Source organism: Mus musculus, chromosome 17 (assembly GCF_000001635.26).
Source record: "Mus musculus strain C57BL/6J chromosome 17, GRCm38.p6 C57BL/6J".
NCBI lineage: Eukaryota > Metazoa > Chordata > Mammalia > Rodentia > Muridae > Mus > Mus musculus.
The window spans coordinates 45,023,050-45,037,413 of record NC_000083.6 but is presented as its reverse complement, the minus strand read 5'-3'; the positions used below and the strand labels follow the sequence as shown (position 1 = coordinate 45,037,413).

The window sequence follows — 14,364 nt, the reverse complement described above, 5'->3', positions numbered from 1 at the left end:
TTCCATAACTAGTTAGGATAAAGCTGAAGGAACAGATGTTTTACATACATTTGTATTAATTCACTAAGAATTTCATACATGCAAACAATATATTTAGTTCACTTCCAACTCTTCTAACTCCTCCTAGATCTACTCCCTCCTTCCTCTCCCCGTCTTTGTTTTATTAACCCCAGCCTCCTGGGAGTGGGGCCACCCACTGGAGCATGTTTAACCTATTGGGACCATAACCTTAAATAAAACTGTTTCTCCCCTTCCTTAGACACCATCAATAACTCTTCAGGGAGGGGTGGGGCATGTGAGTCCCTCCACACCTCAAGCTGGAATGTAAACTAGATTAAGTCTGTGTGGGTCTAGACACAAGAGTCTTAAAAAAAAGCAAAATTACAAAACATATTAAAAGCTTACAGCCCTCAGAGCTAGTGATACAAAGGAGCATAATTGGATTAAATTCTAGAATTTATGATGTGTCTCAGAAGAAAACGTTTGCGGTTCTCATTCCAGCTGGAGTAGCAGGTGGAATCAAAAGGCAGCCCATGGTCGCAGGGGTGGAGATCAGTGGGAGCAGTTGCACTGACAGCAGAGACTGTACCTGGGCCACGGTTTCGTATGCCAGATATGCCAGGATTTCCATAGCTATGACATTGGGTTTTATCTCCATGCTGCTGCAGTCCAGCCAGTCTCGGAATTTGGAAGCTTTTTTGGCTATTAATTAAAAAGAAAATAGAAAGTTTTAACTTTAAGTATGTTTTAGCCTTCACATGACCATCAGAAATTGGAAATTTTCTCCCGAAACCTGCACAGAAGAAATAACACTCATAGAAGTAATGTTTAGAAAGTTTTTTTTAACATCTAAATTTTTTAGTCCCAAGAAAGCCAAGTTGGAACCCGTGGTTATGAAGGAGTACAAAGGATCTTTTCCCTCTGTTCTGTGGTGGATGGTATGGTAGGTGCGTTACGCCCTCACCTCGCCGTCTCTGTGGTGGATGGTATGGTAGGTGCGTTACGCCCTCACCTCACCGTCTCTATGGTGGATGGCATGTTTACACCGTACACTTTCATCATTGGGCGTCTTACAGTGCTTCACAATATGTTACCATTGGCCAGAATTTTAGTTACCAATAGAAAAGCTGCCTTCTCCACACAACTTTTTCTTGTTGAAATAAAATTCTGGAAGAAAAAGTGTGATGAAGGAAGACAGAAAGAAACTGCATTTCCAATCCTTCTCAAAACTGTGAACTACTAAAATTGTGAACTGAGAATTAAACAAACCATTGCTAGCCTGAGATAACCCATAGCTATGTCTTTGCTGACTATGGAGATGTCCAAATTCTTAGGCCTAACTCTCTAAACCAAACTTTCTGCCCTTCTGGCCCAGAGGCTGTGAGCTGGTCTTCAGCTAGCTCGTTGTTCTCATCTGCCCCCACCCCACCCATCACCTCCTAAACGCCAATCCTGAGCATCCAAGGAAAAGGTTCTTACATGGTTGATGGAAGTGGCCACATTTATTTCATGTGTGTACAGATTTCTCAGACCATGGTGTAAGTTCTTTGCTAGCAGAGAACATGCTTCAAATTCTTGGACATTAGGTAATCAGACCATGCATACATGGAACCAGGCAGCACACAGTCCTTTCATGAAATGCCTGTACCTGCCCCGAGTTAACAGTCTGATTGGACTTCTTTAGACATTACTAATTTAACTAGAAATTTAGAGGGAGAAGGGCAGATAGTATAGATTTAATCATATCTGTAAGGGAATCTTAAAAACAAAACATTGATTATCTTGTGACTAATGTGGCCTTAGTGGTCTGTAAGTCTCACCAACTCAGAGCATGGTGTTTGGTTCTGGTCAGAATTCTCATGCACTCCACACACAGGAGCGTTCCTTTACATAAAGCACAGAGGACATGAGGCCTTGCTATTGATGCTCATGTCCTAGGCTGTCAAATGTGGCAGAATGATGATAATTCCCCTCAAAGCCCCCTCTAAAGTATCCAGCCTTCAGATCTCTGACATGCAGCATTCCATCTAGCAAGCAAGCTGGAGCGGCTCACAAACGCTTGTTCAACATCTGTGGAATACTTCTCAAGTTCAGGTTAAAGAGGCAGCAATTTGGCACGATCAATAAAATGGGCCTTCTTCCTCTATTGCCCCATGACAGAGCACTAGGAACACAGAGGCACACAGTGACTATTTTAAGCAACCTGCTTTTAAGGTAAGAAAAGGATTATTATTAGTTTTCAGCCCCACCCCATAAGGGAGAGAATTAGCAATGTCTTTGCAAGAGTGTGAGCACTCACTGTAGAGATGTGAGTCCCCACTGTTTCCCCAGAAAATAAAATGCCTGCTGTTAACAGACTCACCATGGCAATAGTAAATAAACAAATGACTAAAAAAAATATTTTTAGTGAAATGCTAGAGTCTATTCTTTACATTTTTTAAACACCTGTTTGTCTGTGAGGGGTATGGCAGTATGTGTACATGTGCCCCAGTGTGCTCATGGAGGTCACTCAGTGTGCATAGCACCACTGATCTCAGAAACTGCCATGAACAGATACTTAAGAAGGCAAGTCACAGTTCCCACATCCTGGGAATTCATCAGGAGGAGAAGACTGCCCAGAGCCGCACTCTCCACCTGCACAGGGATGCCTCCTGTTGTAGGAACAGAGTCTCCCGCCCAGGTTCCATGATGAAGCTCTCATGGACACTATATGATATTCTTAAATGACAAAATCTTTTAATCCCACAGAAAAGAAAATTATACATAATATGCTACATATTCTGTAATTTTATCAGACGGAGAAACTATTACGTTCCATCCACAATAGTTTTTCTTTGTGAATAACACAACAGAAAAGAAATAACAAAATCCAGTTTTCAAACAAAAGATGCAAGACAAGACCAAGACCATCAGTTGCAATGTGCAACAGCACTTCCATTTTTTCTTGTGAATTTAGTTTAAAATATGATTTAAAAAATTGTTCAACTGCACTAAATGCTACTTTATGAACTGGAGATTTATGCTTATAAAATACTTGAATGCCGTATTTAAACCCCAAAATTACCATACAAAACCCTCTCATTTGCTGAAATTGCCATGATCTGAAGTGTCATTTACTTAATGCTTCACAGATGTCCTATGCCAAGTTGTTAGTCAGATTGGAAAATATATTTTTTTTTTAGAAAAAAATCTTACAAAACACGTTTTCTTATATTCTACTGATGCTTGCATGGGGCAGTGCGATTTGAAATGTGTCATTTATCTGCACTTCATGATCTAAAAGGCTGTTCTCATTTTCTTTTTCCAAATCAAATACATGGTTATCGTGACCACACAGTTGCTTTTCATTTAAAGACATCATTGTTTCTATAACTTCTCAGATGAGGGTCATGTGTGACTGTGTCATAGCTTTAAATGTACTCTTCATTGCCCTTTCTTTTGACCTTTACCGCAAGAGCCCTAGTCATCGCAGGGCTGATGCAGTCTGGCCCATGGTTAGGGTCGCAAGTGCTTTTCCCAGCTGCTGTTGAGGGAGGGAAGACCCTGGTTTCACTGTGAAGTGAGGTCACTCCCGTGGCAGAAGCACTGACTCATGGCTCTGGCTAGCACTTAGCGCATGCTGCAGTAGGAGGCTGAGGACAACGGGAAGTGCATGACTGAGAAGCCACTGTGTGGGAACATGAGTGTGCATAAAAGCGAGGATGGGGCTTACAGTGAACATTGGAGGCTTTTAAATGTCATGACTACTAATGTCACTATGGGTCAAGTGCAGTCAGCAATACTGTATTTCAGTAAGTAAGCATGACCAGGAAATGGGAAAGTAAGAAAAAAGTGACTGTTCTGATTACAGAGGCTGTAAGAATAGTTCCATGGCTGCCTCTGTGTGCATATGCTTCAACTTTCTGACCACCATTAACTGTGTAGCAGGAGAGTACAGTGAGGTCTTCAGGCTCCCCTGCACAGACACTGTTTCTGTAATGACCGTAAGGGTGCATGCACTGAATACACTAGTTTCTAAGAAACAGAGAGCATGTCACAATCTAGCACACCTGGAACACAATTCCTCACACATCTGTTAGTGACGTAAAATGTGTACTCACAGAAACTTAACTGTCGGCTTTCACAGAATTCTGCATATTGAGCTGAATCCATAGTACGAGTCTGTCTTTCTGCTCTCTAATGGAAAATAAATAAATAAATAAATCAACCAACCAACCAACCCCAAGTTTTTAAAGAAGTAGACTCTTAACATACATTTCCAGAGTAGATATTTAGGCTTTTTGTACCATTTTCTTGATCTAAGAGAGCAGTCAAGTCTGGTGACAGACATGAAATATGTTACATAACCATGACAAATAATCAGAGCTGTGCTGGGGCTGGGGCTGGAGCCAGAGTCCATGGCAGACAGTGTACCATCCTTCCAGAGGACCTGAATTTGGTTCCCAGTGCTCACATCTGGTGAATCACAATCAACTGTAATTCCAGCTCCAAGGGATCAGAGGCCCTCTTCTGGCCTCCGCTGGCTCCGTGTTCATGTACACACACATGTAATTGAAAAGAAAATACAAAAATACAAAGTAAAAGCTGGCAGTTGTGAAGTTTATTTCTTTTGGAAATAAAGCTTACAATACTTTCTGCTCTGTTGCTATTAAAGTTAAAACTCAAGGACTTGCTTACTTAGCCAACACACATCTAATGTGTTCTATTTATCCCATCCTTTAAAAACAAAAGCAAACACTGTGGGGAGGAGAAGGCAGACATCGAAACCATTATTAACTATTTATCTGCTTTACAGTGTGGTGTGGCGACATGAAAACAGGAGTCAATGCCTGAGATCCATATATCCCCCTCAGAACACAGTGCCAGAGTTAACAGTCTTCTCAATTACAAAGAAAATAAGGGGAAAGGTAAACACAACACAGCTCCTTTAATCTGCGTCCACAGATGATTCACAGCTTGGGCTAGCTGCACTCGTGGCTTTCCTGATCCAGGCCAGCAGATGTTTGCTCCTACACTGTCTCACAGAGGTAGCATAATTATACTTCACCCATGGTTTGGTGGCAAAGGCTACGACCGCTTCCGCTTCCTTGGTAAGGGAAGCAGTTTGAGATGACACAGCCTGGTACTTCTTGGAAGGGGAGTCTGACTAGTACCAGCAAAAGAAAAAAGAAAAAAAAATCCCTGAGATTTTAGTTTTTCTGCAGTGGAAGGACTTTCTCACGTTCTTTCTCACAGCTGTGGATAGATATCATCAACATAGTATTTCTAATGGCCATGCATTTTTCCTTTCTTGTCTGATGTGAGTTGCATTGTCGGTTTACAGGCTTGTCACCTGAGGTGCTTCTCAGGGCAGAAAAGACAAATGAGGCAAGGGCAAGGAAAAAGGGAGCACCTACTGCTGGGGATCCTTAAGAACATGGTTCTTCTTGACTCCGCCTCCTCTCCTCTTCTACCTTTTGATCCCTCTTCTCCTTTCTTCCTTTCTCTCCAAAACATATCCTCACAAACACATGGACACAAATCTAGACTTTTCTTGATCATTTGCCTGCTTGATTAAAGTGTAATTTCTGAGTATACATCAGCAAGTATTTTACATAGGTAACATGCAAACATGCACACACACACACACACACACACACACACACACACACACACCTCTATGTGTGATTTAGTTTCTCATATCTACCTATTTATTCGCATGAAGTGTGTGTATGGGGTGTGTGCTGGCACATACATGTCTGTAGCCATCAGCCAACAACTTTGGGTGCTGGTCTCAGGTGTCTTCCACCTTTAGTTTGTGAGAGTTATCTTCCGGAACTTCCCTACACAGTTCTGGCTGGCTGACCTAGGAGCTTGCAGGGATTTGCCTGTTGCTACCTCCCATCCTCCCATCCTGCCCATGCTGGGATTACTGGCACACCCAACCAGGCCCAGATTTTCCCTGGGTATTGGGGATTTGAATGCAGGTCCTTAGACTTGCATGGCAGTAACTTGCCAAATGAGCTATCTTCCTAGCCACTGGCCTCTTGTTTTACTGTGATATGACTCAATCAATAACTGTTTGCTGGTGGAAAATAAAAAGCAAACATGTGTTTTCATGTTCTAAACAAACATAGTAGGTTACTGATGTGTTTATTTAAACACATATCATACTGATAACACTGTATCATTCATATGTATTTATGTAAGCATGTGCTTGTGTGCTTCTGTGTGTGATTATGGTGAGAACCTGTCACATTTGAATTTTTAAGTCCTGGAAACATAGCTGGCACATAGTAAACAAGCAATGGGCAGTGTGAGTGAACAAATGCAACTCTTCTATTCCAGAGGGCAGGGACGTACCCAGCCCTCAGTAGCAGGACTCCTACACTCTCTGCTTTGCTACCCTGGAGCCAGCCACCATATCCCAACACAGGACTAGACAGAAAGCACTCAGACAAAGACATAACAGTCCTAAAGGAATTACTCATATTTTTCTTCTAACTAATACTTTTCTTCTTGCCCACAATCAAGATTTGGCTTTGGTATCTATGCTAAGATAGTTGGTGTGTATGCAATTAGGACTTCTAGCCTTTTAAATTAAGGAGAACTTATCCTAAGAGATTAAGGTTGCCAGGGTGGCCAGCTTTAACTAAATGAAGTGTGTGGCAGCTGGGAGATTTTGTCCTTGCAAAGCCTATCATCCCAGGCCATTTCAAAGACACAGACATGTGAAGGGCTTCATGTCATTACAGCTAGCCTCTTACTTCCCGACACCCTCTCCTCTGCCTCTTCCTTTTGTGCAGCTCATCTTTAGTTCTTTTCAGTTCCTTTAACATCTAACTTCTGAGCTGTGCAGCATTAGGATGCTGGCCCTAGGGCACCCACAGGAAGCCATTATCAGTGCTAGCACACAGGCACCACTCATGTAGGGTGGCCAACTCAGGGAAAGAGTCATGGGCATGGTATGGGAGAGCTACGGGCAGCTTAATGTTTACTTGTTCAAGCCTCTTCATTTTATAGATAAGGAAATAGAGGTTAGAAGAGGTGCGATTTAACAGAAGCACTGGATATTTGTGTTATCAAAGCTCTTTGTAGATTAAACTAAAATTTTAATCCAGTGTCCTTGTATGATGATCTATGACCAGGAATTTGAAGAATTATGACCAAATTATATGAATTCTAGGACAGGGTAAGCAGATTTTAAAATGAAGTTCTATTTAAAAGAATCAAGAGACTGCCCATATATAAATAGTCGTGGCTCTTAATTTTTGTGGTGCCCAAATTCCACTTCCCCTTCTGCCTCCCTTCAGATGCCAGTACATTCTATAGTATACACTAATGAACCTTTCTAATCCTGGTAACAAAGAACTCTCTGGGAAAATATTATTCAGCTTAGTACAACATGATTGAAATAATACTGTCTACACAGAAAACACAACCTCTGAGATAAACAAAAACAAAAACAAAAACCCAAAAGACCAAAGAGTAAACCGAACAGTTTAATAATCCCTCTTACAAATGAAAACATTGAGCCGGAGAAGCTAAAGTTAATAGTTAATAGAGACAAAGTTAGAAGTAAAGTTTGGCTCCAAAAGTGTCGGTTCAGGCATACAACTTTTTCTAGAAAGCTAGACCTGTGTACACCTTGAGAACCACAGCAGGAACTACGCTCCCTTCATGTTCTGGATTCTTCTAAACAAAGCATCCAACAGCAAGCTTAATTTTAAAAGTGTCTCTCTAGGGGGGAGTTATCAAGTTTACCTGACGATTCAATATGGTCACAAAACTGGAATTTTAAAAAGCCTATTTTGCCCAGGTATGCTCACAAATACCCATGATCCAAGTGCTTGTGAGGCTAAGGCAGAAGGATCATAAATCTGAATACAGTAAGATCCTCTCTCAAAAACCTAAGCAAGTAACTAACTACCTACTCCAAACTAAACCAAACCAAACCCAACCCAACTCAACCCAATCAAACCAAACCAACCAACCAACCCAATTCAACCCAACCCAACCCAACCTTCATGTTTTTTAGAATATGAGAAGGGCAAATCCCGATGAGTATGGATGAACAATGGTCACTGGCTCAGCTCAGCATTCATGCACATTGGGCATTCTCAATTACACAAGGCTCTTTTGATCTCAAGGCCACATGAGCACAAGGTCATCTGCAGATGACTCAAGTTCTGTATCCTCAAGGCCAGTTCCACATATGACTTGAGTTCCTTGGGTATTATTAACAACATTGATCCCCAACATTCAGAAAAATACACAACAGTCACTTTTTCTTCAACTTGCTGGCATTACTATCTAACAAAATAAGAGCGTATTTGGAAAGCACTGCCTTTGAAGTTATTATTGCTAGAATCTTCTAAATATCTGACAATATTCTAACATCTAACTGGTATAGGTCTTGTATTTTTAATTTTTTAATTTGTTACTAGCCACCCACTTTATCAGCAAGGAGTTTTGGCCTATACTGGTTACTGTATAATGAACTATGAAGGAAGATTCCCATGTCAGATGGGATTAATTTCTGGATCCAACCTAAGTGAAATCAGGAAAGAAAGAATGTCTGCAGCTAATCAGTTCTATGTAGAATTTGTTGTTGGTGGTGTTTTCAGTATCTTGAACACAACAGACCCTCAGTACCTAACTGTTAATTTGGGTTTTCAGTAAAGTTTTGATTTCAGAGCAGAGGTGCTTATGCCTTTGAAATGCACCCTGGGCAGCAACAGTCACTGCTTGCAGCAGCACACTGCATCTGGGTGAGTTATGCAGCACACCGCTCACATTCTCCACGTGCTTTCACTGAAGCGTGCTCAAAGGTTACAGAAGCTATGTGCTGGCATATCTTCTGCAAGCTTCTCAACACACATGACATCTATTGTTCTTGAGTAACTCAGAATCACAGAACATAACTTTCAAACCCAAATAAAAGTTTATCTGAAAAAAAAAAAGAAAAAGAAAAACAAAGTTTATCTGCTCTCACTTCTACCTCAAAAACAATCTTTTTTTTTTTTTAAACAACTCCCATTTTTATTGCTCTTAGGACTTTTGTAATTGAAAGCGAAGCGATGGGGCATTTGCTGGAAGAAAGTAAAGCACACCCAATACTGAAGAAATGTCCCTTCCATAGTTTGTAAGGTAATGCCTGACAGGCATGCATGCATATCAGTAGCTATAGAGAAACTTCAGAAGCCTAGTGTGTGTGGCCAGAAATACACACACACACACACACACACACACACACACACACACACACACACACACACATTCTGCCTGCTGTGCCAGCTTGTAATTGAGTAGGTTCCCTACCACATCAAGTGAGACTCCCTCCACACATGGCCAGAGTTCTTCTTCTATTCCTTTCACAGAACACTCATCTTTTTGCAATAGATGATTTGTTCCACCCACAACCTATCTTGGGGACAACTATATTACACAAAAACATAACAAAAAGGCGTTGATATACGGAATGCCCTGGAGTAGACCTTCCTTCATCCACAGACTAAGTTCACAGCTCCCCCTCTTAAGTTAAAAAAAGTACAAATGGCTACCCAAAGCCGCTCCCCAGTATAAACTTGATCTGGCTCTGAACCATCTCAACCTAGGTACCTACATCTTAAATTACAACCAGAAAAAATGTTGGGATTTTTGTTGTTTGTTTATATTGTTTTAAATTGGTGTCTCACACATAGACAATGCTAGCCTAGAATATCTATCTGTGCTCTACAGCACAAGGATTATAGTTATGTGCCATCATGCTCAGTAATCAATAGATAGATAGATAGAGTGATAGATAGATAGATAGATAGATAGATAGATAGATAAAATAGGATAAATAAAAACAAGTTTAGAAGGAAATCTTTGCTTTTGAGGTAATTTTGCTTGACTTACACAAGTCATAAAATGTACACCTGTACACACACACACACACACAACACTTAGAGAACCAATTTATAGTATTAAAAGATACAGTCTTAAAACCAAAAGTTGATTCTATTTTGACTCACAATTTTCATAGGATAATAAAAACACAGTGCATTTGCTATTGCATGGCCTGTTTAAAAAAAGCAACAGTTTCTAGTGGTATTAATTTGTTCACTCAGAATGGCTTTTATAATATAGCAATTTTATGTGTCACAAGCATTAGGAATGAATTAGAGTGTCCTATGCAGTTTTCTGAAGGAGCAGCTGTGGACTCCAGAAGGGTCACAGTAATGGAAGTGAATGAGTGAGTGGGCACAGAGCAGCACTGAGACACACTGAGGCTATTTGTCACTTAGTCACAACTGAGTCCTTTCAGCTGGATTTTGTTTTTCTTGTTTTGATCTATACTTGCGGATTGAAAAATATTAATCCGGAAATTAGTCTGAACAGGTTAGAGGGTGCGCCAGAGAACCGGACAGCTTCTGGGACGGGCGGAAGCACAGAGCCGCTGAGGCAGCAGCCTGGGCGGGCCGCAGACAACTGGCCACCATCCGGACCAGAGGACAAGTGTCCGCCTGGCTTGGGAGGCGGCCTCAGCCTCAGCAGCAGTGGTCGCCATCTGGGTTCCAGGACTCCGCAGGACCTAGGAAATTAGTCTGAACAGGTTAGAGGGTGCGCCAGAGAACCGGACAGCTTCTGGGACGGGCAGAAGCACAGAGCCGCTGAGGCAGCAGCCTGGGCGGGCCGCAGACAACCGGCCACCATCCGGACCAGAGGACAGGTGTCCACCTGGCTCAGGAGACGGCCTCAGCCTCAGGAGCAGCAGTCACCATCTTGGTTCCAGGACTCCCTGGAACTTAGGATTTTAGTCTGCACAGGTGAGAGTCTGCACCACAGAAGCTGACAGCTTCTGGGAACTGCCAAAGCAACACAGCTTCTGAGAGAGGCCCTGTTTTGGGCCTTCTTCTTCGACCAGGAGGAGGTCCAAAAACAAGATATCTGCGCACCTTCCCTGTAAGAGAGCTTGCCAGCAGAGAGTGCTCTGAGCACTGAAACTCAGAGGAGAGAATCTGTCTCCCAGGTCTGCTGAGAGACGGTAACAGAATCACCAGAAGAACAATCTCTAAACAGAGTCAACTATAACTACTAACTCCAGAGATTACCAGATGGCAAAAGGTAAACGTAGGAATCCTACTAACAGGAACCAAGACCACTCACCATCATCAGAACCCAGCACTCCCACTTCGCCCAGTCCAGGGCACCCCAACACACCCGAAAACCTAGACCTAGATTTAAAAGCATATCTCATGATGATGGTAGAGGACATCAAGAAGGACTTTAATAAATCACTTAAAGAAATACAGGAGAACACTGCTAAAGAGTTACAAGTCCTTAAAGAAAAACAGGAAAACACAATCAAACAGGTAGAAGTCCTTACAGAAAAAGAGGAAAAAACATACAAACAGGTGATGGAAATGAACAAAACCATACTAGACCTAAAAAGGGAAGTAGAAACAATAAAGAAAACTCAAAGTGAGGCAACACTGGAGATAGAAACCCTAGGAAAGAAATCTGAAACCATAGATTTGAGCATCAGCAACAGAATACAAGAGATGGAAGAGAGAATCTCAGGTGCAGAAGATTCCATAGAGAACATCGGCACAACAATCAAAGAAAATGGAAAATGCAAAAAGATCCTAACTCAAAATATCCAGGAAATCCAGGACACAATGAGAAGACCAAACCTACGGATAATAGGAGTGGATGAGAATGAAGATTTTCAACTCAAAGGACCAGCAAACATCTTCAACAAAATTATTGAAGAAAACTTCCCAAATATAAAGAAAGAGATACCTATGAACATACAAGAAGCCTACAGAACTCCAAATAGACTGGACCAGAAAAGAAATTCCTCCCAACACATAATAATCAGAACAACAAATGCACTAAATAAAGATAGAATACTAAAAGCGGTAAGGGAAAAAGGTCAAGTAACATACAAAGGCAAGCCTATCAGAATTACACCAGATTTTTCACCAGAGACTATGAAAGCCAGAAGAGCCTGGACAGATGTTATACAGACACTAAGAGAACACAAATTCCAGCCCAGGCTACTATACCCAGCCAAACTCTCAATTACCATAGATGGAGAAACCAAAGTATTCCACGACAAAACCAAATTCTCACATTATCTCTCCACGAATCCAGCCCTTCAAAGGTTAATAACAGAAAAAAACCAATACAAGAACGGGAACAATGCCCTAGAAAAAACAAGAAGGTAATCCCTCAACAAACCTAAAAGAAGACAGCCACAAGAACAGAATGCCAACTTTAACAACAAAAATAACAGGAAGCAACAATTACTTTTCCTTAATATCTCTTAACATCAATGGTCTCAACTCCCCAATAAAAAGACATAGACTAACAAACTGGCTACACAAACAAGACCCAACATTTTGCTGTTTACAGGAGACACATCTCAGAGAAAAAGATAGACACTACCTCAGAATAAAAGGCTGGAAAACAATTTTCCAAGCAAATGATATGAAGAAACAAGCTGGAGTAGCCATCCTAATATCTGATAAGATTGACTTCCAACCCAAAGTCATCAAAAAAGACAAGGAGGGGCACTTTGTTCTCATCAAAGGTAAAATCCTCCAAGAGGAACTCTCAATTCTGAATATCTATGCTGCAAATGCAAGGGCAGCCACATTCATTAAAGAAACTTTAGTAAAGCTCAAAGCACACATTGCACCTCACACAATAATAGTGGGAGACTTCAACACACCACTTTCACCAATGGACAGATCATGGAAACAGAAACTAAACAGGGACACACTGAAACTAACAGAAGTGATGAAACAAATGGATCTGACAGATATCTACAGAACATTTTATCCTAAAACAAAAGGATATACCTTCTTCTCAGCACCTCATGGTACCTTCTCCAAAATTGACCACATAATAGGTCACAAAACAGGCCTCAACAGATTCAAAAATATTGAAATTGTCCCATGTATCCTATCAGATCACCATGCACTAAGGCTGATCTTCAATAACAAAAAAAATAACAGAAAGCCAACACTCACGTGGAAACTGAACAACACTCTTCTCAATGATACCTTGGTCAAGGAAGGAATAAAGAAAGAAATTAAAGACTTTTTAGAGTTTAATGAAAATGAAGCCACAACGTACCCAAACCTTTGGGACACAATGAAAGCATTTCTAAGAGGGAAACTCATAGCTATGAGTGCCTTCAAGAAAAAACGGGAGAGAGCACATACTAGCAGCTTGACAACACATCTAAAAGCTCTAGAAAAAAAGGAAGCAAATTCACCCAAGAGGAGTAGACGGCAGGAAATAATCAAACTCAGGGGTGAAATCAACCAAGTGGAAACAAGAAGAACTATTCAAAGAATTAACCAAACGAGGAGTTGGTTCTTTGAGAAAATCAACAAGATAGATAAACCCTTAGCTAGACTCACTAGAGGGCACAGAGACAAAATCCTAATTAACAAAATCAGAACTGAAAAGGGAGACATAACAACAGATCCTGAAGAAATCCAAAACACCATCAGATCCTTCTACAAAAGGCTATACTCAACAAAACTGGAAAACCTGGACAAAATGGACAAATTTCTGGACAGATACCAGGTACCAAAGTTGAATCAGGATCAAGTTGACCTTCTAAACAGTCCCATATCCCCTAAAGAAATAGAAGCAGTTATAAATAGTCTCCCAGCCAAAAAAAGCCCAGGACCAGATGGGTTTAGTGCAGAGTTCTATCAGACCTTCAAAGAAGATCTAATTCCAGTTCTGCACAAACTTTTTCACAAGATAGAAGTAGAAAGTACTCTACCCAACTCATTTTATGAAGCCACTATTACTCTGATACCTAAACCACAGAAAGATCCAACAAAGATAGAGAACTTCAGACCAATTTCTCTTATGAATATCGATGCAAAAATCCTCAATAAAATTCTCGCTAACCGAATCCAAGAACACATTAAAGCAATCATCCATCCTGACCAAGTAGGTTTTATTCCAGGAATGCAGGGATGGTTTAATATACGAAAATCCATCAATGTAATCCACTATATAAACAAACTCAAAGACAAAAACCACATGATCATCTCGTTGGATGCAGAAAAAGCATTTGACAAGATCCAACACCCATTCATGATAAAAGTTCTGGAAAGATCAGGAATTCAAGGCCCATACCTAAACATGATAAAAGCAATCTACAGCAAACCAGTAGCCAACATCAAAGTAAATGGAGAGAAGCTGGAAGCAATCCCACTAAAATCAGGGACTAGACAAGGCTGCCCACTTTCTCCCTACCTTTTCAACATAGTACTTGAAGTATTAGCCAGAGCAATTCGACAACAAAAGGAGATCAAGGGGATACAAATTGGAAAGGAGGAAGTCAAAATATCACTTTTTGCAGAT

At 41.0% G+C, this 14,364-nt stretch overlaps 1 protein-coding gene across 8 annotated transcripts in view; it reads right to left on the bottom strand.

The window, feature by feature from the left end:
• The window catches only part of Supt3 (SPT3, SAGA and STAGA complex component), a 342,177-nt gene that overhangs the window by 81,881 nt on the left and 245,932 nt on the right, over positions 1–14,364 (bottom strand). For all 8 annotated transcript variants that reach the window (NR_158206.1, XM_006523477.3, NM_178652.3 and 5 more), the window contains 2 exons: positions 4,101–4,176; positions 590–702 (listed from right to left, as the gene is read on the bottom strand). Coding sequence is in view for 7 of the 8 variants with exons in the window: in XM_006523477.3 (XP_006523540.1) it covers positions 590–702; positions 4,101–4,176 (189 nt within the window). In the remaining variant the exon portion in view is untranslated. The remainder of the gene's footprint in view (positions 1–589; positions 703–4,100; positions 4,177–14,364) is intronic.